Source organism: Dryobates pubescens, chromosome 13 (assembly GCF_014839835.1).
Source record: "Dryobates pubescens isolate bDryPub1 chromosome 13, bDryPub1.pri, whole genome shotgun sequence".
Lineage (NCBI taxonomy): Eukaryota > Metazoa > Chordata > Aves > Piciformes > Picidae > Dryobates > Dryobates pubescens.
In genome coordinates, this window is record NC_071624.1 from 7,367,232 (window position 1) to 7,391,830 (window position 24,599).

The 24,599-nt window shown below is 39.0% G+C and overlaps 1 protein-coding gene across 1 annotated transcript; it reads left to right on the top strand.

The window, feature by feature from the left end:
• The first annotated feature begins 545 nt into the window (after positions 1-545).
• On the top strand, positions 546-24,072 carry GRK7 (G protein-coupled receptor kinase 7). Its single transcript, XM_009900946.2, has 4 exons — positions 546-1,579; positions 2,298-2,735; positions 17,880-18,151; positions 21,807-24,072. The coding sequence occupies exons 1-4, from the start codon at positions 977-979 to the stop codon at positions 22,144-22,146; spliced, it is 1,653 nt and encodes a 550-aa protein (XP_009899248.2). The 5' UTR covers positions 546-976; the 3' UTR covers positions 22,147-24,072.
• The last annotated feature ends 527 nt before the right edge of the window (positions 24,073-24,599 follow it).

The window sequence follows — 24,599 nt, forward strand, 5'->3', positions numbered from 1 at the left end:
GAATTTGCATTCACTTGATAATAAGCTTTATCCCTTTGCTGATGTCACTTCAGCCATATGCTTTTGCCATCCTTTCATCCTGCCACTTGCTGTCATAAAGCTTAGCAGGGAAAGTAAATGGAGGCCACAAAGCTTGCTTGCCTTGGCAAGCTTTGGCTGGTCAGTTGAAGTGTTTTTCCTTTTTCTGTGGGGAGGGGATGAAGCAAGTATTGTATTATTTATTTCCTACATAGGGATTGTTATTTTTAGACCAGCAGCAGGTCTTAGCCGTTGCATGTAATGCGCTCAGACAGAGCCACCTGAGGCATCAAGGTTTGCACAGTGCGGTGCTTAGGGTCATGGATGTTGACTTGAGTTTTGGAAGTGTGGATGCCCAAAGCACTGAATTGTGTAGTAATTTAAAGCTCAGCGTTTGGTGTTTGTCTATGTCAGCTTCTGTTCAGACATGGCAGATTTATAATAAAAGTTTTTTATTAGGGTGAATAGCAATTTATTTAATTCTTTGTACATCGCCACTCTTAGGTTGAGCATGGAGATACAAGGCTGTCTCGTTAACTGTGGCCAGCATACTGCTGTGTTTGGAGTGTACAGGTGTTGCAGAGAGGAATCTCTTATGTTCTCAGCAGCCAGGGACAGTGCATATAGAGGAAATCTTGGTACCTTTAAAGGTCATCAGGGCTCATTCTGAAAAACACCAGCTGAAATGCATGCCTAGGATGTCATCTCTCAGCTATACATAGCAAACTCAAAGCTTCTTACAGAGAAACCTCTTACCAGTCACTTTCCACAAATGGTGCGTATACCTAAAGGTACTTAGTGAAAATCCTTGAGAAGTATTTAATGCAAAAGCAGTTAGTCTCTCTGGTGGTTTTCAGGAGCCACACACACTACTAACAGGGAGAAGTGCAGACCAGCCACAGCACAACAGCTGGGCCATTAACTCATTTTGTCTTGACCACCCCAAGAGCTTGCCAAGATGTGTGACATGGGGGGGCTTGACAACCTGATTGCCAACACGGCCTACCTGCAAGCAAGGAAGAGTGGAGAGGGAGACACCAAGGAGATGCAAAAGAGACGTAAAAGCCTCTCACTGCCCAAGATTGAACAATGCGGAGAGGTCAGGCAGTCCATGGTTGCTGATTACGACAACATCTGTGAGCAGCAGCCCATTGGCAAGAAATTCTTTAGAGACTTCTTAGAGACCGTGCCAGAATATATGGTAGCTAGGGACTTCCTGGATGAGGTGTCAAACTGGGAGCTGGCAGAGGACAATGTCAAGAGCAGTACCATGGAGAATATGATCACCAATTTTCTTAAGACGGGTTCAAAAAACTCTTTGGCTTTCCTGAGCTCTGACTTGTCCAGCAAATGCCAGGCAGCTACTGAGAAAGACTATGAGAATGTCATACAGCTGGCCAAGGAGGAAACCAAACTCTTTCTTAAAGACAAACCCTTTCAGGACTTCCAGACCAGCCCCTTCTTTGACAAATTCATACAATGGAAAGTTTTTGAGAAGCAGCCGGTAACCGAGAAATACTTCTATGAGTTCCGAGTGCTGGGCAAAGGTGGCTTTGGAGAGGTAAGAGCTGTACTTTTAAGGATATGGGTTGTCCCTTCCCTTTCAAGACCACCAGGTGGGTTTGCAAAGAGGAACTTGGCAATGGATTAAGAAATTGTCTAAGGTTCTTGCTTCAGGTTGTCTGTTTCATGGAAATTAGGCTGTTCTCTGTACTGTAATAGAGCCTCCAGATTCCTGCCAGTGAAGAGCTACTCTAAATTGTTTTTTTTATCTAGGCTGGTAAAACAAAAAGGTTTCTTTTGTAATGCTTGCATTGCTGTCCATGGAGTTAATTATCGGTCCGCTCCTTGGCACTGCTTTAGTCAGTTTGGCTCACACACTTCTAGATAATTCTTGGTGCACTTTGGGGTATAGCACAGATCAGCATCTGTTCCCAAAACACAGTATTAATGAGGCTACCTTTTTTGAAATGGAAGAGAGTTTAACTATATAAATGCAAGAGGTATATGCCACTATGGTCAGAGAATGGGTTCTCACTCATTTTACTTGTTAACACGTGGCTAAAAATGGCATCCTCAAGAACTTTGCATAAGGTCCAGAACAGATCATACGCTTGTTTTTAACTTTTTTTTCTCTACTAATATATTCTGCCAGGAAAGATAGCATCAGCAACTAATAATAGACATGAGATTCCCCATGTCCTGTGTATTACTGTCCTTGATGTTCTAGTCTATATGTGTAAAATTCTTTTGTTTCTTCATCCACCTTGCTTCTCTAGGTTTGTGCCATCCAAGTGAAAAACACCGGCAAAATGTATGCCTGCAAGAAACTGGATAAGAAAAGATTGAAAAAGAAAGGAGGTGAGAAGATGGCACTGCTAGAGAAAGAGATCCTGGAGAAGGTCAACAGCCCCTTCATAGTCACATTAGCTTATGCCTACGAGAGCAAAAGCCATCTGTGTCTTGTCATGAGCCTCATGAATGGAGGGGATCTGAAGTATCACATCTACAATGTGGGAGAAAGGGGTTTGGAGATGAAGAGGGTCATCTTTTACTCTGCTCAGATCACCTGTGGGATTCTGCATCTCCATTCCATCAAGATTGTGTACCGGGACATGAAACCAGAAAATGTCCTACTGGATGATAATGGTAATTGCAGACTGTCTGATCTTGGATTGGCAGTACAAGTCAAAGAGGGAAAAAGCATCACTCAGAGGGTGAGTACAAATTCACTGAATACAGGCAGTGGGAAAGGAAGCTGTTCTATTTGTAATGCATTATGAGTCCAAGACTTAATTCCCTGGGATTTGCTCTTTGCTAAAGACCTTACATGGTCATTTCATTCTAAGAGAGATGTGGTAAGAAGATTTGGTTAATTAACTCTCTAGACGCTATATGTAGTAAAATAATTTCTCTTACATAGAAACAGTAGAATTGACCAGTTGTTTATCTTAAGGAAAGCTCTTGAACCAGTAGTTTTAGGGAGGCTAACACAGATGTCTTGAGCAATAGTGCACAGTCAGAGGTTTAACCAAGTACTTGTTTGTTTGAGCAGCAAAGATAAGACTCCTTCTGTATTCAGTTTTTGCTCTAGAAGAAAATGTCTTCCAGGTAACTCTTAAGTGGTGCTACTGATTGTATTGCAAGTGTTCATGGTGCTGCACAATAAACTCCTTCCAACCCTCCTTCCTCCCCGCAGAAGTGAATTCCTGCAAAAGTGAGCAGACTTGAAGACAGTTTGTAAATGTGTGCATATATAGGAACAAGATGTGGATGACCAGCTGAGTTTTGCTGTGTAAATCAGACTCTGCAGCACTTCAGTTGTGCCTTTGGTCATCCTAGACTAACCTAGATTTGTAAAAATGCCTTGAGGTTTACATAAGAAAGACGTACTCATGTAGCTTAACTAGGAAAAAAGCATGTTTCTCCCATGGTGTCAGGAGTTTAAAGATATATATATAAAGAATGGAAAGCATCCCTGCCCATGGCAGGGGAGTTGGAACTAGATGATCCTTGAAGTCCCTTCCAACCCTGACGCTTCTGTGATTGAGTCTGAAATGTGTCTGAAATGCACCAAGAAATGGAAACAACATTATAAACTGGTCTAACTGGCTTATGGTAAACTTCCCAAATCTTTCAAGTTACTCTGTACAAAGTCAGTAGAAGAGAGAATAACCTTTTGCACCATGCCTGAAGTACACAGGTCTTTTGATGTTTTTACCTTCTATAGTAATTTTTTGTTTGAAGGATATTTATTTTCCTGGAAATCAAAAAAGCTTGTACGGTGAGTGTTTTTAGTTCTCAGAGAAAGAAAATTTGGAAACTGATTTAATTTTTAGATAGGAAATCATTTTAAAACGGGACTGGATTTTGTGGTTTAGATACAAAAATAAACATTTCTGTGAAAGCTAAGGCAGATTTTAAAACGGAACTTAAGGGGAGTGGAATGTTGTGTTGTTTGTGTAGGTGAATTTTGATCAGTGAACCCACAGCTATAAATCTTAGTCTTCTTTGGAGGTTATAGATGCATGCAGTTGTGATCAGGAAAAATCTTTTTGTACATGGGCACTTTTCATGCTTGTAAATGTGTGGGGTTTGGCAGAACAAACAAACAAAAGCAAAAACACAGAATGAAAGCATGTATTTAGACATGTCTAACCCCTTTCTTGGTATTTAGGGTAGAATCTCCAAGCAGTGGTGAATAAGGCAGTGTTTCCTCCTCACTTTGTGACAGTCATCAAGTCACTATAATGGTTTTTCTTCTGTTGTTCACTGGGTTTAGAAATGCTCCTTACCATTATATGGGTGCTTTTATTAGAGCAAAACCTGCAATGAGTCATATACCACAGGGCTGTAGTGTGTTTGTATGGAACTTCTGTTAAAGACAGTTTTATTCATACAGGAAACTGAAATGGAAGAAGGGAAAAAAAAAATTTCCCTTTTTTATCTCTATCATAACTGTGACTTACATAAATAATTCCCAGCAATATTTTGCATTTCTATAAACTAGCCCAATGCAAGTAATTTGACCACTACTACTAAAAGACATTACATAAAGTGCTAGATATTGCTATTATTTATAGTAATGTCAACCATGGGAAGACCTAGAAACACCTTCACAAAAATTGTTGTATTAAGCCTTACCATATACCCTGCCATAAAATAAAGATGGTGCTGTTAAATCAATTTTTGTTTACTAAGCATAGTTTCATTGTGACTTAAAATTGGCAGGAAGTTCATATCCTAGCATGCTTTTTGAGTATGACTACCAAACTGTTGTCACTTACAACTTGAGAGAAGATATTTGTATAGGTCTGGGGTTATTTCACCCCAATAACTTAAATGGTTCCAAAACAGATTTAGTGAATGAAATTTGATCGGTTGAACCATTTTGTGGACACAGTTTTATAAGGGAATTTTATAAGCTAAAGAAGAAAAGAGATTCCTCCAGGCCAAATCTGTGTCGGACTGTATCTCTGAGTGAAGTGCCTAACATTATAATGCTGTTTCTAGATTTTGGAGGATGATCTGAACTGACAATTTAGGGGATAATACTACTATAAAACCTTTTCATTGTAATGTATTTATCCATTTGCAAGGAATTCTTCTGTTTTGATGGATGTTGCAATACATTCAGTGTGTGATACGCTCATCTTCATTCCTATCTCCAAAACTTCTGACTTTATAGCCTCATAACCCTATAGGCCTCTCTTATGACCTGGTTCTTCAGTATCATACTTAAAGTACTCTTCTATTCCACTATGAGAATAATGCCTGACTTTGCTTTAATCATGCTCATAAGTCATTCTATTGACTGAAAGTCGTTAAGTAATATCCCTAGTGCCAAATGAACCCACAGTTTAGCTGTCTGGTTCAGTGAATGACCATTCTGTGATTCTGAGGTTTATTTCATCTGTAAGATAAATTTTACTTAGCCAGTCTGACACACATTATGAAGAATTAAAATAGCTTATTTCTGAAAGGCAAGGTAGAAATAATTTGTAGAATTACATCTCTTGTGGCCTTTCTGTAAGGTGATATTTTTTTAAAGTTTGGAGGTTTTTATCTGCTGTCTGTTAAAAGTTTGTGAGCTGGAGTTGCTTGGTCTTTTATGTTATTCCTTGGGTTTTACCGTAGAAATACAAGTAGCAGCAATTGTTGAATTCCTTTTTTTGCTGAAGTGCCATTCCAAAGCAAGCTATCCTTGTATTCAGTAAAGCTACCTTTATTCCAAGACTGCATGCATTCAGAGTATGGAGATTCTCATACTCTCAAATGAAGAAGCAGAATGATGCCTTTCTAAAACCAGAGCAATTCCCTCCAAAATGTTTTCTGCAGGTGTGAACTAAAGTGATGCTGAAGTAAAATAATAAGGATTTTCAACAGCTATTTAGAAATCTGTTTCAGTGATGTAAGTTTTTCTTCCTGAGTGCTAATCTCTTCATGATCTCTCTAGTTCTTCAGGTATTAAGTGATCTTCCTTGTGAATAAGCAAACTAAACCAGAAAACTTTGCCATGCCTTTTATATATCAGGAGGATCCAAGTAAACAAATGTGGAGTAGACATCTGATCTCAGGCATCTGCTTAAAAAACATTCATCTCCATGTGTTTGACTCTGGCTATACTGGTATGAAAATGTTTCTTAAAGCATCATTGTGAAATAAAGCAACAGTTTTCTGCCTCTCTCCCCCCCCCCTTTTTTTTTTTTGCTATATATTATGAAATAGAAACATCATATGATGACTTTCATTGTTCCTTATACATGGTTAAATAGTATGCAATATAAGGATTTATCTGTGTATTTGTTTTAGTAGAGATTGCAATAAATACCATATTTCAGTGCATTCTCAAAGTTTTGCCCACCTCTCCTGAGTGTACAAGGCATTAAAGATCAAATTGTTCTGCTCTCAAAGCATCGAAAAAAATGCCTAGCCTCTCATGTCCAAATGCACATCACCCATACATCAGTTGGAGGATCCATAAATCCCCCCTGTAAATCTTGTTAAGTGATTAGGTTATCACATGGCACATGTGATAAGCTAGTTAACAAGTTCCTGTTTTAGACATTTTCCAAGTTTTCAGTGAAGATTTCTATGAAACTGTGATGCTTATATACTGCTTATCAGCCAAAGTTGATTTTCTTTATGGATGGAAGGTGGTGGGTTTTTTACTTTAGAAGGGTGACTTTAAAGTGGTCTTCTTAAATACTTGCACGTCCTTTTGCTGTAGAAAAAGCATTGTGCAGCTGATAGTTTTTAATACTTACATAAATGAAGTAGTTTTGTAGCCTTTATAAGTGTTGTCATTACATATACTCCTTTTGAGAAACATTTATGTGCTCAATACCCATTGTCCATAACTATTACAAATCAAGATATCCTCCTTTCAGAAGTGGTACTTACAAAGGTCTAGAAAGAGTTGGATACCCAGCCTTAGTTTTCTCCCTTTTTCAGTTGCTAAAGCAACAATCATCTAGCTGTAATTGGTACAGTCATAATTACAGACTTCAGAAAACTTTTCACTAAGCTATGCAGATTTGTATTTGTGAAATGTTAGCTGGCTTTAGAATGGAGAAATTAAAAAAAAATAAAATTAAAGTACACAAGTCTGAACAATAGCAGTGTTAGAAATAAAAGGAGAAGGCAGTTCGTTCGTCATTGGAATGGGCTGCCCAGGGAGGTGGTGGAGTCACCGACCCTGGAGGTATTCAAGAGGAGATTGGACGTGGCGCTTGGTGCCCTGGTCTAGTCGTGAGGTCTGTCGAGACAGGTTGGACTTGATGATCCTTGGGGTCTCTTCCAACCTTAGTTATACTGTGATACTGTGATACTGTGAAAGCTACTGAACGAACATGGATTATGTGGGCTTTCCTCATGCTACACACATGCACCTGTGCACTTTACCCAGCAGTGTGTCTATGCATACTTAGTCAGGCAGAGCTCTTACTGACAGTACTGGAAACAGAAATAGACTCTTTGCCAGTGATAATAGAAGTACTCAAGAATTTAGGAAACATCATGGCTTAGGGAACATTATGGCTTTTTGTGTCAGTGTGCCTGTAGCGTCTGTTCTGATGTGTTGATTGTACTGAGATTGTATATCAAAATTACGGCTTTTTAAATGTTGATCTTAATTTTGTCTTCTATAATTGAAAAAGGAAATAAGGGGAAACTGCAAAGATGGCATTTATACAGGCAAAATATTTTGTCTAGTTAGGTATTTGGTCAATTCTGGAACTAGTTATTTTTGCATATGGCAGAAATGAGGAACCTCCCCCCAGGTTTCTCCACTTGAACAGTTTGACCTGGCGTCTTTTGTCTTCAAGGCTCTGCAGCTTTTTCTCATACAATTCAAAATTAATTTGTTGTCTGTGAGTCAAATACTCCTGCCCTTAACCAAAAGATACAAGATAATACTTAATTTCCTGGGAATGGTTGTGAGAAAAGTGAGCATGTTCTTCTGTTTGGATCACTCATATCCTCTCCATATGGGAATACAGAGGACTTAATTCACTTTTACCAGAAGTCAGTGCATATTTGCTGCTTATTTTGGGCAGAACTTTCTGCCCCTACTGGGTACAGCTTTTGTGCTAAGCAGCTGTCCCATATAAATAGTGAAAGTGCTTTTATGCAGATTCTCATGAGGTGGAGAGCTTAAATATTGACATAACAACTGTGAAAAATAAGATAAACATATTTTTGTAGTATTTATTAAAGTGCATTCATATCTTCAGAGCTTTCAGGCTTCTCCACCGTTTTCCTGGGTTATGTTTTATATGTTTGAAGGACATAATAATATTTTAATAAGAAAAACATGTTTTGGTTAAAATCTTACTCAAAATGTCCTTTTGCCCTTCTGTATGTTTGTTTATTGTAAGATTCTATTTCTTAGGAAAACAGACAGAAATCTATTTAGATGTTCCTGAAACTTGCAGTTTAATTTCAAGGCAGTTGAGAAGTGGGAGGAGGGTTTAGACTTGTGAAATAAAAAATAACTCAGCAAGCTATTCTACAGTTGACCTTTAGTCATTATCACATGGCATTCTTGTTGGATAAGAGTCTCTAAAAATTTATTCTTTCTTTGCACTTTAAAAAAAGAGAGCCCTGCATTTGATCAGGATTAGAGTGACTTCCTGCTATTTTATGGTTTCAAAACCACCATTCTGCCTATGCATTTTCAAGGTTGACATTGACAGCTGATGATGTTTCACTAGGAGAATTGTGCTCTTAAAAATGTTGCTAATCACTGTTGTTCTGAAGTGCATCATCATGACAGGTATTTCAGATTTTTTTTCTTATCTGAAACATAGACTTTACAGAATGCAACCTTATCCACTATGAATGTCATGGTCATGAGATTGAAGGGAGCAAAAATTATTTCATGGGATGATTCTGCCTCCTGCAGTTTGGGAGACGGGAGAAAAAATGCATTCTCAGGATTGTACATGACTACAGTAATGTGCCTCGTGAAATGCTTTTCCTGTGCAGGGTGTGCCACCCATGAGACACAGTCTTCTGTATGGGAAAAGACATTGAACCCCTTTAAGAGGTCTCTGCATGACTTTCAACCTCATTCTTAATTCAGTTTAATCTGACAGGTAATAAATACTGTAGCATGTTCTAATGAAATGAAGAGACAATATTATTTACCAAGTTCCTGGAACTGGTAGAAAGCTAAATTAAGCTCTTTGAACATGAAAAATGCTATTTAGAGTAATAAATATTACTGTTCAGTCCTTTTGTGTCTTGAGATGATTTATTACAAAAAAATAATATGCATTCTAGAATGACCTCTTAGGTAAATCATCTAGTGGGGTACTTGTTGGTTCACCATTGTCAAAGATGGGGTTTATTTTATTGGGTAAGAAAGGCAACATTTAGCTGACAATACCATTCTTTGAATTGTTGATTTAGCAGCTTTGACCAGAAGCAGTATTGCAGGAACTGTAAGCTATGGGAGGGTGAGTAATGTAGTAGTTCTGTTCTTATTGGAACACATGTGATGTTCCACTTACTGTGATGGGCAGTAAATATTAACAAATGTCTAATGACTCTTTGTGAAGACAAAATAAAATCCTGAAATTACAGACACAAGCAGGTGACAACAATGGGCTTAGTTTGGCCTATTTTTCAAGTTTAAAATCTGCTAGTGAAAGGTAGCAAGCTCAAAATAAATGGAGGAGGCTCTTAACACAATATGTAGCTAAGCTGCAGGAGTCCTTTGCAAAAGGTATTAGAATTCTGGAATCATTTTGATGGGAAAAGACCTTTACAATTATCAAGTCTTAACTATCAACCCAGCACCACCATGCCCACTAAATCATGTCCTGAGCTCCATGTCTACATGTTTTTTGAACACCTCCAGTGATGGTGACTCCACCACCTCCCTGGGCAGCCTGTTCCAATGCCAGATCACTCTTTCTGTAAAAGAGGTTTTTGTAATACCCAACCTAACCCTCCCCTGGTGCATAGAATTGTTTCAGTTGGAAAAAGCCTCTAAGATCATTGAGTCCAATCATTACAGCTTGAGGCCATTTCCTCTTCTCCTACCATTAGTTTACTTCGGAGAAGAGAACTACCTCCTTTCAGGTAGTTGTAGAGAGCAATGAGGTCCCCCTTCAGCCTCCTCTGGACTGAGCAGCCCCAGTTCCCTCAGCTGCTCCTCACAAGACCTATTCTCCAGATCCTTCACCAGCCTTGGTGCCTTTCTCTGAACACAAATGTCTTTATTGTCGTGAGGGTCTCACAGCTGAACCCAGTACTCAAGGTCTTACAGGGTCTAGGAATTTATCTAGGTTCAGGAGGCATGGACACTGATGGAAGACAACTTTGTGTGAGAAGCTGTCTCTGTGTCCCAAAGCCTTGAGCTGCAAACAATTGAAGTCTAGGAAAGTATTAGAGAAGTATCAATGTGCAGACCAGGTTCTTATAGTCTTTCCTATGTATCCATTTTGTGTTCAATTTACAGACAGTATGACAGACAGGCCCTATGGGCCTTTGGTTTGATGCAACTGTACCCATCTAACTTGATTTACATGTAAAAGTATTGTACTTTAAACATTAGTCATTGTCCCAAAAGCTAAGGTGGATGAAATCCTGTGAATTTCAGTGATAGACAGGAGGTGGTTGAATGCCCATCCCTGGAGATGTTTAGAAGATACAGAGATGTGGTGCTGAGGGACATCGTTTAGCACCAGCCTTGGCAGAGTTAGATAAAGATTGGAATCTGTGTCCTTGAAGTTCTTTTCAAACCAAAATGATGCGATGATTCTATGCACGATGCTTAACTTACAGGTACTGTCCCTACACTGGAAGGCAAATACCCTTCTCAGGCCACCTCACAGTCTTCTCCCCACAGTTACACTGGATCTGAACAAAGAGTGTCTCTTCAACATCCCCTTTTTGGGAAAGCCACCTGCACATACACTGGTAGTCTGTTTGCATTCCTTATAAAGAGCTTCCTAAAATACTGACCATACTAAGTAGATGTAGCGCTTTCTCCCTTGTTAGTATTGTTTATAGAATATCCTGTGCTCATGAAAGAATAAAGCCATTAACATCTCTGAAATAAAGTATTATTATTCCTACATTATAGATGGGAAATGGTCAGGAGAAATTTAAAGGGAAATTAAGGGGAAAATCATGTTACAGAAGAGCGGAGAATTCTGATAATTCTTGATTTCTAATTATGTGGTTACAAGTCTGTACCAAGTGCCCTACATGCTCCATCCCTGTAATGTCTGATTGCTTACCTATCTATGAATGCATATTTCTTCTGGTGACACCTCATCAAGTTGGGCATGCTAGCAGGTTCTATCTCCAAGAGGAATCTGAGGCAAAGAGTGACTTAGGTGGGATGACACAGGGGGAAAGCATGAAGAAGCTCTAGAGTCCAAAGTTGAATTTGGTGCCCAGTTACTGGACTGTCCTTCCTTTAAGCATTTATTCCTTTATATTTATGTTATATGAAAATCAGACTGTAAAACCTGCTGTAACTGGGTCTATTTCTCTTCCCAAGTGTGAGCACAGGGGTAGCCTGCCCTTAATTGTCGCAGAGTGGCTTTCTCTTTCATTTGTGCAACTTCCTTGGTTTCAATGACTACTGATCTCCAACCTTAAAAGATTAAAAAATGGTGGTAGAGTTTTTTATTGCTCCAGTTAGTTACTTTGAACCCAGAGGCAATTTTATCTCCTTATTTTCCTAATGCAACAGAAATTTCTTTTATCCCTTTTGTGCTTTTTTCTTTGTGGATTTTTTTCCAAGTCAAAACAGCTGTCCCTGTTAAAATTATGTCCCTGTGTGAAAATGAAAAACACTTTGGTCTCGAATTTTGTAGCTCCTGAAATCCTATACTATTTTATTCACTATCTTTTCCTGGTACTCTGAACAGTCCTCCTTGTGTTCTTCTGAATCAGCAGCCCATCAGTTTATGATGAGGCATCCTGTCATAAGGTCCTTCCCCTTGCTAATCATTAACAAGATGCTAAAATCTTTGTTTGAATAAGATTTGATTTTATCTTCTTGTAAAATATTGTTGCCTGATCATTTTATCATCTGGTTCCTTGCTACTGTGTGCACTTGCGGTGTGATAGTGGAGGACCTACAGTTCTCTGACTCACTGAAATTATCCTCCATTCCTCCTCACATTGGCTTTTGGGAGAAAAATGGAGATTGTAAAGTGAGTAAGAGAGGCAGACCAGTTGTTCTTCTCTACATTTAGGGCCTGTTAGCTCGTGTGCAGAGAAGAATTTTCTGTGGTCTGTTCCTGCATTCCTGCAGGGTCTATTAAGGCCATTGCTGAAGGAGTGGAGGAACAGCTGGACAAGAGAACAAAGCAGGCAGTGGCACCCCTTGGAGGAAGGAAGGACCAAGCCCCAGGATACAGCTGATAGAGCTAAACTCAGCTTGCTTTTTTTTCCTCTGTTCAACAGTTCTTGTGCCATGGCAAACAAAAGATAGACATTCTGATTTGCTTTACTGTTTGGTTTGTGGTATCAATTGAGTTTGTTTTGCAGAGATCTGTGGGAAAAGGTAAGAGATCTAAATCCCATTTCTTCTCATTTGTCTGTTTCTGTGCTGGTGAAAGCTCCAGAGAGTTCTGTTTCTTTCTCCCTGTGCATCTGCTAGATGCTGGGATAACAACAGTGTTCAAGGGATCTTCCCATCTTGGGACAGCAGTTTGAATAGGATGGATGAGTGCACTTGCTGTGGGCCTCCTTCTGCTTGGAGCTGTGGTGTATCGAGTGCCCGTGGACTGTACTGGGAACTAAGTACACTTCAGGATCACATCTTGTATTATTAACAGATTATAATTATGTGACCTTTAAAAAATTATACAGGATCATGTTCCACAAAGGAAAAAGTTGTATAGTTTCAGATGAGTCATCTCTATTATGCCCTGTCAAATCACATTCAAGGCAACAATTCTACTTAACAGAATTTAATCACTAATGTGTCCAAAGACAACATTTGGTCATTACATTTTAAAGGATTATTGAAAAATTGTATCTTTGGGTAGTTCTCAAGATAGAGAAATAAAGGGAGAAGTACCTCTGTTAACCCTTTTGAAAAGCAAGTTAGTGAAAATGTGATCAACTGCAATGTAATGACTATTTTTGTATTTCAAACAGCAGGTGCCAGTAAGGCATCCTGCTCATCATCACAAAAGACAGTGTTAGCTGGAGGGTATGCAAAAAATAGCTAGTGTTACACTAACTACACTTCAAAAAGTCCTGTGCCTCTGCACTTGCATATGATTCCTGTCTTCTGTGAAAAATTTGGGGTAGTCCTTTTTAATGTTTGGACTTTGTTGTGTTTGGTTTGGTTTGGTTTTTTATTCACAGAAGCACAGAAACATTCAGGTTGGAAAAGACCCTCAGGATCACCAAGTCCGACCAACAACCCTACTCTACAAAGTTCACCCCTAAACCATATCCCCAGGCACCATGTCCAAATGACCTTTAGACACATCCAGGGTTGGTGACTCAACAACCTCCTTGGGCAGCCTATTCCAGTGCCTGACCACTCTCTGTGAAAAATTTTTTCCTAACCTCCAGTCTAAACCTACCCAGTCGTAGCTGGAGGCCATGTTGTGTCCCATTAAACACTTGCAGTACACTGAATGGGTAATTCCATGTGCTTATGTGTCACTATAAGAGTACTCAAGCAATTGGCACATATGGTCAAATGGCTCCTAGTCTTATCAGGAATCCTGTAGGAAAAAAGAAAACAATGTACTTGGTCTTTGTCAATGTCCAATGCACATCTTGGTAGTGTAAAGTTGACTGTGATGAATGTGGGGTTTTTTATTTTCCCTGTTTCCATTAAAAGAGCAAAATTTATCCATGTAAAATAAGATGTAGTAAGAAAAATATGGGGTTTGGTTAATAACTTTTGAATGTATTTCTAAATAGTGTTCATACAAACCAATCATACAAACCAAGGGACAGACATGCCAGTAACCCATACTTAGAGGTATCTATTCATGGCCAGATAATTCTAACTGAATTACATATTCACTACCAGCTCGTAGTAAATAGACCTCCTTCTCCAAAATAACACAGTTAGCTTTGAATTAATTTGCTCTCTGTCCTTTTTATCCCTTTTGACATTTGAGTATAGTTTACAGTATATTTATTTGACCTATCAAGAGTAACTTCACTCATTGCTTTGATTCACTTCTGCTTTGGGAATCAGTGAATACATTCTCCACCTAACAGACTACTCTTTTGGTGCTCAGAACTCACTACTGCTAGTGGCAGTTGTACAGTTTAAAAACTCCTATCACTAATCTGCCATCTTACATGCTTAAATAAATGTCTCTTGAGTCATGGAGGCTACTTTTCATGTCACCACAGAATCTTTTACCATGCAAGAAGATCTGATTTTTGACATCTGGTTTTCCATAATGATTAGTGGAGGGATCTGAGCTTTTGGCTTCTCTCTAATGCCCAAAGATAAAATTAAATCTTCATTTGAAAGATGTGTGTTCTTCCACTTCCAGGGGTTGAATAATTAATCTTTGTGTGTGTGTGTTCCCTAATACAGCAAATGTCTGTGGTTTTATCATCTTTCTTCCCCAGATTGCAGAGACGTACGTCTTTCTTCCCTGTGCTTGTTTATGTGTTTCTTCCCTCTTAAATCTCACTGCTGACTACTTGTGAAGTGTGCTTGTTTCTGCTGAAATGATAATGTTTGAGTGGATTTTGTGTGTCTGAAGTTAAGAGATTAGGTTTAGATTCCTGCTTCTGAAGCTTCTCAGCATCAGGATTGGGAGAGAGTGGTTATGAAGATTAGGTTCAAGTTATGATGAAACTCCGTGAGAAAAACAGCTCTCATAAAACTCTGGAGTGCTTGGTGGATCAGAGGAATGGTATGTTTATAGACGTCTCTCTGCTTGAGCTGGATCAGCTCAAGAACAGCTCAGAAGATTTCAGTGCTGCTAATGTAGGATTTTGAAGAGTAATCCTTGTTCACGGTAGTCTTTCAGTTTGGTCTGAAGGGAAGCTGTTGCTGGCCCATCTCTAATTTCTACGTTGTGGTCATGCAGTCTTCATGATCTGCAATGATAGTCTTGGCTTTCTCTGTTCTTGAGAAACATGAGTACCATGTCAAAGCATGGTGTTCTTCTGTATGATGTGACTTAACTGACAAGTATGTGGAAAATGCACATGAAAGAGGCTGAAGGTGCTTGGCAACTGTTTATTTTGAAAAAAAAACCAGCTATGTAAGAGAGAACACAAGTGGAGGGAAAGAGAGCCAATCTGAAGCATGCTGCCATGCATTATTTATGATTGCAGAATTCTGGCTTCTCCATGTCAGATTGATTCCCTTCCTGTATGATGATGCTAAGTTGCAGCAAACTAATGTCTTACCAGAAAGACTGTGCTGTCAGGGTACATTTTGATGATGATATGACTCAGCAATTCCCAAAGGCATTAGTGCCTCATCTTCATCTGAGTAAAAATAAGAAGGTTTATTCCTTCACAGAAAGAGAAGGGAAAAAAAAAAAAAGACAAAAATTATTCCAGAAGTCTATTTAGTGTCTGTGTTCACCAGCTGGCAGTGAGCTCTATGTGCCTCCTTTTGTACCAAACTTTCTCTGCTGCTTTTAGTCCCTCTTCTCCCTTCCAGGTTTCATGATCTTCTGAGGGAAGATGGGTCTGGGTTCTGTGATCCATAGTTGAGCACTTGTCCCCCTTTCTGAATGGAGCAGTAATCATACATAAAAATGTAGTAATGCCAGGATATCTCTCAATATTAACTTTTACTTGGAGAAATTCACTGCACACAGTACAAATTACCTGTGGAATGATGTCAGCTGCTGCACTGCCCATACAAGTCCTCTGTAATTCTGTGAGTTGATTTCAAAATGGCTGATAGTTTTGTTCTTCTCATATAACTCTCAGTTTTCAACCCAACAGAGAATTTTACTCTATACCTCTGAAAGTTTAAAAAAAAAAACCCAACCAACCAACCCAACAAACAAACAAAAACAAACAGGGAAAGCAAAATGGATTTGCTTTTCTGTCAATTAGGCTGATGTTGCAATTGAGGCTAAGATGTTCCCTCTTGCACGTGTTGTTTATGGTACAGTGTAAGCCATAATGTGTAGTGGCATGAGCCAAAGCTTATAAAAGACCTTCAAATACTGTGCCTAAAGATGCAAAAATTAAACAAGTTACTCAAACACAGAATCACAGAATAATAGGGGTTGGAAGGGACCAGTGTACCCCCTATGACACTTACAGATGGTCACACAGGAACATATCCAGACAGGTTTGGAATGTCTCCAGAGAGGGAAATTCCATAACCTCTGTGGGCAGCTTGTTCCAGTGCTCTGTCACCCTTAAATTAAAGAAGTTCCACCTCATGTTTCGATGAAACTTCTTATGTTCAAGTTTGTGCCTTGTCCTGTCACTGGGCACCACTGTTCCATCCTCCTGACACCCACCCTTTAAGTATTGGTAAGGGTTTATGAGATTCCCTCCTCAGTCTTCCCATTTGCAGACTAAAAAGATTTAATTTTCTCACTCTTTACTCATGAGAGAGATGCTCTAGTCCCCTAAACATCTTTGTAGCCATTTTCCTTACCCTCTCCAGCAAGTCCCTCTCCTGCTTGAACCAGGGAGCCCATAAAACCCCATAAAATAACTTTAATATCTTGATCTGTGCTTTTTACAAGTATCATTTGCTCAATTGAGCTCTGGGTTTAGCTACCTTTTGGTTTTTTTGCTTTGCAGTGCATCTCTTAATGCATCTGGCAGCAAAAATGCCTGTCTTCAATAAACTTTCAGTGGAATTTTGCACAAGCATGATTTTTCATCTAAACTTGTAATGCTGCCAATACATCAATCCCAGTATTTCAAGATGATATAGAAGAGGTTCAAGCAACTTCTGACATATTATCACTGTTCGCTGAATCTGGTTACTGTACAGAACAAGATACAGCATTGGACGCAACAGGAAATGTTTGGTCCGCTAAGCGAATGCCTTTGTGATTGAAGTCTCATGCTCAGTCATCTAACAGTGCATAGAAATGCTGACACTCTCTCCTCCCTCCCAGATGAGTTAGCTCCCTGTAGAGAGGCAGCAGGAGCTTATTTGAATGCTGTTCCCCAAGGGGAGTGAGTAGGCCTGGAAACAAAGCAGGCAGATTCCCCTCTACAAGGGAAGGATCCATTAGTGCTGTCTAGTAGTCTTTATTCAGAAAGCTTTATGCAGGTAGGAAGTAACAACTCTTTCACTTGGATGAACATAATTTACTACTTACTGTTTTCATAGGTTTACTTTCTCACAATGATTTTAAGAGTTTTTCTTGGCCCTTGATTGTAGGACTTCCTTCCAGAAGCAAACAGGCAGTGTGGATGAGAACTTCCTCATGCAGCTCAGCTATGGGCTTGATGAGTATTTTATTATTGGCAGCAGATGCCTGTGTTGGACCAGTTATAACCACTGAATGTGGAAGGAATCAGCGATTGGTTGTCTGCCTTTTGTCTTTTTTTGGATCTTTTAAAATTGATTACTGGTTGCATCAATAGGACAAAGTGAACAGCACTGTCTTCAACTGAAAAAGCATTAATATGGAAGAAGAAAGCAAGCTTAGCATTAATTTAAAAAGAAACCACTTTTAAGTAGGAATTGCACAGAAGTTTCACATTTGAAAGGCATATTTAAGACATAAGAGCACATTTAAGGAGTTTCTAGATGAAAGATACATAAACTGTACCAAGCTTCTAGATATTAAATGTATCAATTGTATTGCTGCATTTTGGAAATATTATAGGCTAGTCTGCTTAATTGTCTGCAATTGTTTCATTACTGATATTGTATAGTAAATCTGTCTCTGTGTTTGCAACAGGCTGGGACAAATGGTTATATGGCTCCAGAAATCCTGAAGGAGGAAGATTACTGCTATCCTGTGGACTGGTTTGCTATGGGGTGTAGTATTTATGAGATGGTTGCTGGGCGAACACCATTCAAGGATTACAAAGAAAAGGTCAATAAGGATGAGGTTAAACGAAGAACTCTGGAAGATGAGGTGAAATTTGAACATGCCAACTTTACAGAAGAAGCAAAAGATATTTGCCGGCTGTTTTTGGCTAAGAAAAAAGAGAATCGTTTAGGAAGCAGGTATGCCTTACTTCTCAAACACAGTAAAAGCCAGATTAAAGCTGCAATATTGTTATTTTACATCTTGCAGAAAATGAGATTAGATCTTGACTAGCTACAGAGTATTAAATTTCCCTTTTCACTTCTAGGAAGAGAGGTGGAAAGTCTTGAAGAAAATAGGGAAGTAAGGAATTGTTTTGCAATAGTGTGATTGTCCATCCTCACCCCAGATAGGAGGTCTCTTCTTGGTGGTTAAACTCTATCTGTAGTTTTGGGAGAAGGGAGCAGCCCATTTCTCTTGCATCTTACCTTTCCTGAAGGTAAAGGATGTTCAGATAGATACCTGGCATCTGTGCTAATGCAGACTGAGTGCAGACTCTTGGGCTGTATCATTTACTGGAATGATGTGGGCAAAATTCCAAATCTGCAATGTGGATTCTCTGCCCTGCAGACAGCCTTGCAAGGCTACATCATTGGCTTCTTACTGAAAAGACCTTAACCCCTCTGCTTTACTCAAGTGCTTAAAAAAATTCTTGTGGAGGTTCTGTCTTCCTGACTTATCCCGTGGGAAAAGGGGAAGAAACAAATATTGGGGCACAAATTCTTGTAAAACAAACATTTTTCAGGGACTTCAGAAGTGGCTTTATTTTGATGGTGACTGATGGATGTGTCCCTGACTCAGCAATTTCAAGTACATGTTCAAGTTGGACTTGATGATCTTTGAGGTCTTTACCAACCTTATTGATTCTATGATTCTATGAATAAAAAGAAAATGGGAAATCTAAACATTACACTATTAACCTTGTAATATCTCTGTTCCCTCCCTGTGTGTGTACGCAAAAATCATTTAGCGTATTTCTGATGAGACGTTTCTCCATTTCTAATGGAGACAGTTAGTCTTGCAGCAGTTTCTGACATAAACAGATGTCAGGGTAGAAGAGAATGACATTTAGAGAACCTGAGTGAATTGGTCAAGTTCATTCAGCAAGTCTGGAGCCAAACCAGCAACAGGCTGTTCATTTACTGTAACCACATTCTCTTTGCCAAGAGAATCATTTGCAGTCATTCTGTCTGCTTACTGTTAAATTATTTCTCAGTGGTGGGAGAAATGTACACAGAATGATAGTTGCACAGATTATGTTCGGTTTTCTACTCTTGAAGATGTTTTTACTCTTCTGTACCATACTTACAGGAGCAAAAGGATAGGGTGTGTACCATGCGTGGGCCTGATACAGAACAAGAGCCTGCATGCACCTGTTAAACAAGGCAATACTATTCAGGACAGCTCATCCTTATGTAAAGATTAGCACTGTAATTCTACTAAGGACAACAAGACCTTGGGTTATCTATATAACTGCCTGTTGCATAAGTTAAAGCTGCTCAAGGACAGCTTTAATTTGTACACCTGACCTTTTAAAATACTCCACCCTTTTGCTGAAGACTCAATGCTACAGGCTGACTTGGGAAATATGTGACCTTTCTCCTCCCCTCAAGCTTTTCTGGACTGACATCTCTGAATTCCAAACCTGCAAAGTGATGGAGGATTTTTGTGGAGGAATACAAAACTGACCAAGTTTAGATGAGTTCATTTGCTCTTTAAGTTATGTAAACTTGCAATTCAGACAGGAAGAGCTCAAATCCTTCTCCAGCTAGTTGGAAGGTGCCTTAGCTGGTTCCAGTAGATGGCGTTCCAGTAGCTTGATGTCTTCAAACTTTATGGGTTTGGTGGTGTCAGAAAATACATCAGGAGGAGAAAGACTGCAGCAATCTATTTTGGAGCCATCTCCAGCTTCTAGTGATTCTTGGTTTATCTTAGAGAAAGCAAATTAAAGTGAAATTTCTGTGAGTGCATCTGCCCAGTAGGATTGTTAGCACTACCAAGCCACTAGCGTCCCAGGGCACCAGTTAATTTGAACAGCAGCTCTAATGCACTTCAGGCTAACAGCAAATGTAAATAAATCACATCAGGCTCGAGAGCTACTCAAGTACTTAGTTATCACTAGCTACTTGAGGTAGGAAATGATTTTGCAAAACTATATGTAGGCAGAGGTGAGGATGATCCCTGTTGGCTTAATCTATACATTCATAATTGTGCTCATACGGCTCTTTGGGGTTGAAAACATAAATTTTTCATTGCCCAGGGTGCCTAGATGGCAGCAGCCCAGATAATGTTCATCAGGCTGTGATTTAGCATCCTGGTTATGCTGTGTTCAGTGGTTAGTGGCTGATGGTAACCAGCCTGGGAGAACCAGGCAGCAGGGGCACAGGGAGTTGGAAAGGGCAGCTGATAATTTTACCTCAGCTGTGCCTGGAGAGCACCAAGGCTAGCTGGAAGTGTGGCAGGACAGCATTGGAGGAATAGGCATTAGTGGGAAGCCGGAGAAGCTGTTCTGCGTACAAGGTGTAAGGTCCTAAAAAAGGAAGATTTTCCTATCGTCCCACAAAGCTGCTGCTTCTGTATGGTGCTTCTACACTTTGCAAAGATAAAAAGACTTGCCAAAAGTTTGCATATATTTTGTTCCAGAATGTTGTCTGGAAATACACGAGGGCTCACAGTTTGCTAAGCGTATGGTTGTGGAAGGAAGTGGGAAAAGAAAAAAGCAACATGTGCACAACTACCATTTTCTGAGGCCAGAAACCAGATAAATTTGGTTTTCCCACGTTACCATTTTCAAGACCGATATATCCATAGGTACATTTAAAACAGGGTGCATGGGTGGAGAAAATATAGTGGTTCTCTCTGCTGCTCCTTTCCCTAGAGTGCAAAAATCAAACTTTGTATGCCTTGGCACCAGAAGCGCAACTCGGAAGCTGTGATCCTTGGTCATGCTTTAATGAGCACACATAGGAGGCTCAGATTATTCTTACCATCAGAATATCCTACAAGTCCCTCTGTGGGTCTACAGTGAAAAATGACTCACTGTTTCTTGTAGAGCAAAGGTTCTCCCTGAAGTCTGCAGTTGTTTTTCATAAGCCGCACTTAAAATATGTATTCACAATTATTTTAGTCCCTTCTGGATTTTATTATCACATTTTAACAGTATCAATAAAGGATTGTGTTTGTGACAGTGGCACACATACTTTTGCTAATGTCATGCCTGTGAATGCCTTGCTTAAAATCTGGGAGTGTTTATGAGAGCAACATAACTTGAGTTTTATGATGTAAATGCGTATCTGCTCTGAATTAAGATAGAGACAGAAATGTCACTTGTCAACAGATTGCTATTCACTCACTCTTTAGAGTCAGTCTCTAGGTTTAGGTATTAGTAGGTATTTTTATCCTAGTTACTATAGAGCCAATGATTGGATTTCCATTGTTGGACAGTGAGCCCTGTCCAACTGTATTTTCGTTTCTGGTTGAAGTGTTTCTTTGGATCTGGGTGTCTCAGTGCTCTGCCAGAAGCAGCACTGCAGTTATTATATGGTACCTTGCCTGGACTGAGAAGCAGAGTAACAGATAAGAGGATCAGGATGTCTTCTGCTTCTTGCTTTGCTTATCCTGTGCAATACAGCATTCTTCAGTTATTGCATTAAATATCCATGTGTGTGTGTGTGTGTATACATATATATAAAATCTCCTTTATTAAAGTATTCTTCTGTATACAACACAGACAATGCCTGCATCTCTCTGAAAGCAGAACATCATACTGATTTACAAACTTCTGCTTTATTGTAGAAATGAAGATGATGACCCAAGAAAACATAGTTTCTTCAAAACAATAAATTTCCACAGGCTAGAGGCGAACCTCATCGACCCTCCATTTGTGCCAGATCCATCAGTTGTCTATGCCAAAGATGTTGCAGACATTGCTGACTTCTCTGAAGTACGGGGAATTGAGTTTGATGACAAAGATAAGAAGTTCTTCAAAAAGTTTGCAACAGGTGCTGTCCCTATACCCTGGCAGGAAGAAATTATTGAAACAGGACTCTTTGAAGAACTGAATGATCCTAACAGAGTGGAGGGGGGTTACGCAAATGGAGGTGAAGCTAAGTCAGGAGTTTGTTTGTTGTTGTAAATACCACATTGTTAACAAAACATAGAAACCACCTCAGAACTTTCCACATTCTGACGCTGTTTCAGAAGCTCAGTGTGACGGTTTAAGAAGAACCATCGGTGTAATATGACATTGACAGGCTATGTAGGACTACCAGCTGTAGAGACTGTATCATTTTCCTTTGTTCTAACAAAGGAGATAATATTCTTGTTTTATTGGAGATTTATCACGATGAAGAACCATATTTCTCTGAGAAACTTAGGATGATAGAAATTCTGAAATACAAAAAGAAGTAATAGAGTGAAGAGACAACACATTCTGAAAAGGACTGACTACTATTTTGAATACAATGATTTGTTGATGTTCTTTCTATTTTCCTGCTATTTCTACTAACACTTCCTCTTTGTTCTAAAGTTCTCAGGAAAGATTTTTTTTAATTTTCAAGTAATAATCTCAGTTAGACAATGGAGCTCATATACCATGTCAAACTTGGAATATTATTGGTTAGCCAATCTCTCTGTTGTTTTCTTAATTTCTGTTAGCTTGTGGATGGTTTGATTGTAATATGTCCAAACTGTCATAAAATATAAAAGAAGGCTCTACGTTTCACTAGGAAATAGGGCCAGCAGGATCAAACTCTTTTCAAAGGTAACTTTAACAGAGTGAAGTTAAGCTTGCACCAATTTGACTGAATAAAGCATTTATTTATTTATTATTATTAAGCGTATTTTTTAATGTGATAATTACTTATACAAAGCAAATATATTGATAAGTAAATGCACATCCTTTTTGACAAGCAGTTTTAACCTTTTATTAGGTTTTCTGGGGTTTTTTTCTCTGTATTGGTAATGAATTAAGCTACAGACAGACCAAGGCAATTTGTGTCTGACTTTTTCAGTGCAACGTAAGTTTTGATTCAGTAGTTGCAGAATGCATCCTACTCTTAAGTTCTGTAATGGGGGAAAGGTTATGTGTGCAAGTTGACACTGTCTTCAAATGTTCAATGACATTCTGCAAATGTTGTTCTGTTTTCTTTTTCAATTTTGTGACAACCTAAATTGAATTTGGAAACATTTCTGTGAATATTTCCTATTGCTGAAGTATATTACTCATGAGATGCCTCCTGATGATTTTCTGTGGTAAGAAAATAGGTAGTAATTGTTTGCAACAACTTTTAAAACTGATTCTTTATGCTGTTCACTATCATCTCCCTGGCCATAATTTATATTGACTAAAGTGGAAGTTGAAAATTCTCCATTCCTTGGAGTCCTCCTATTTTTTATAGAGCAAACCTCCCGCTGAACTCAGGGACTTATTTTATATAGGCACTGGGACTGAACTTGCACATCAGTTTTAAAAGAGCAAAACCAAGAGATATGATGTCTGCTAGAGCTGAGTCTGTCATGTGCAACACAGAGCTTTAGTATTTATTTATATTCCAGTAGCTCATCCCAAAAATTGCTGTAGCTTTAAGTACTTTAAGTGATTCAGTCACAGATACTAAGCAATAAATTGATAATACATTGTGGTGTTCTAAGTAGAAAAAGGATTGTTCTTTTTTTCCTTTTCAATTTGCTTTTCCAGTGTTTTATATACTTAATTTTTAAGTGGAAATAATGAAGAACAGTGTTACTTAGGATTAATGGATAATTCTGTTCATGAATTATAGCATATAATTGTCTGCCTTTGAGGGGAGACTTTATATCAAATGATTTTAAACAATATAAGCTGATTTCTGACTTGGGTCTTTAACTGAGAAGGATGATCCTGAAAGACTGAAAAGCAGTGGAGGTTGAGAGGAAAGTCATGTGGTTCTGCCATGGATTTAGGAGACGACTTCCACTGCTGACACCCAGGAATTTTGTTTCTCATTGCTCTCACCTGTAGAAGGCTCCCACAGAGTGATATTAGGCTAATATTTTTAAGAAACCCAGACAGAAAACATTATTATATCAAAAAAACAAACCAAACAAACAAAAACAAAAACCCACCCATAACCCCCAAGATCTGCAGCTCCCACGTCCAACTCATTACAGCTAGGAGAGACCTCTAGTGCTAGTGGCACCAAACATTTGTCCTGAATGAGTACACCTCAAATCCAAAGAAATGCCGTTTCACAAATCCTCCAGCGCCATAAAGCAGTTTTCTGAAATGGCTGTAGGCTTTCTAGAGCCTAATAATTTTTTGCTATATAGAACTTCCCATATTTGAAGAGGTTATGCATAGACAAAGCCAGAATTTAATGCTAGAATCCTGGAAGACTGAGAGACCATCGGCTGTTTAGTCTGGAGAAGAGCAGCCTGAGAGGAGATCTTATTAATGTTTATCTGAAGGCGGCATATGTCAAGACCGATAGGATAAAGGGCAATGGAAGTAACTGGAACACAGGAAGTTCCATCTCAACATGAGGAATAACTTTACTTTGAGAGTGCCAGAGCACTGGAACAGGCTGCACAGAGAGGTTGTGGAGTCTC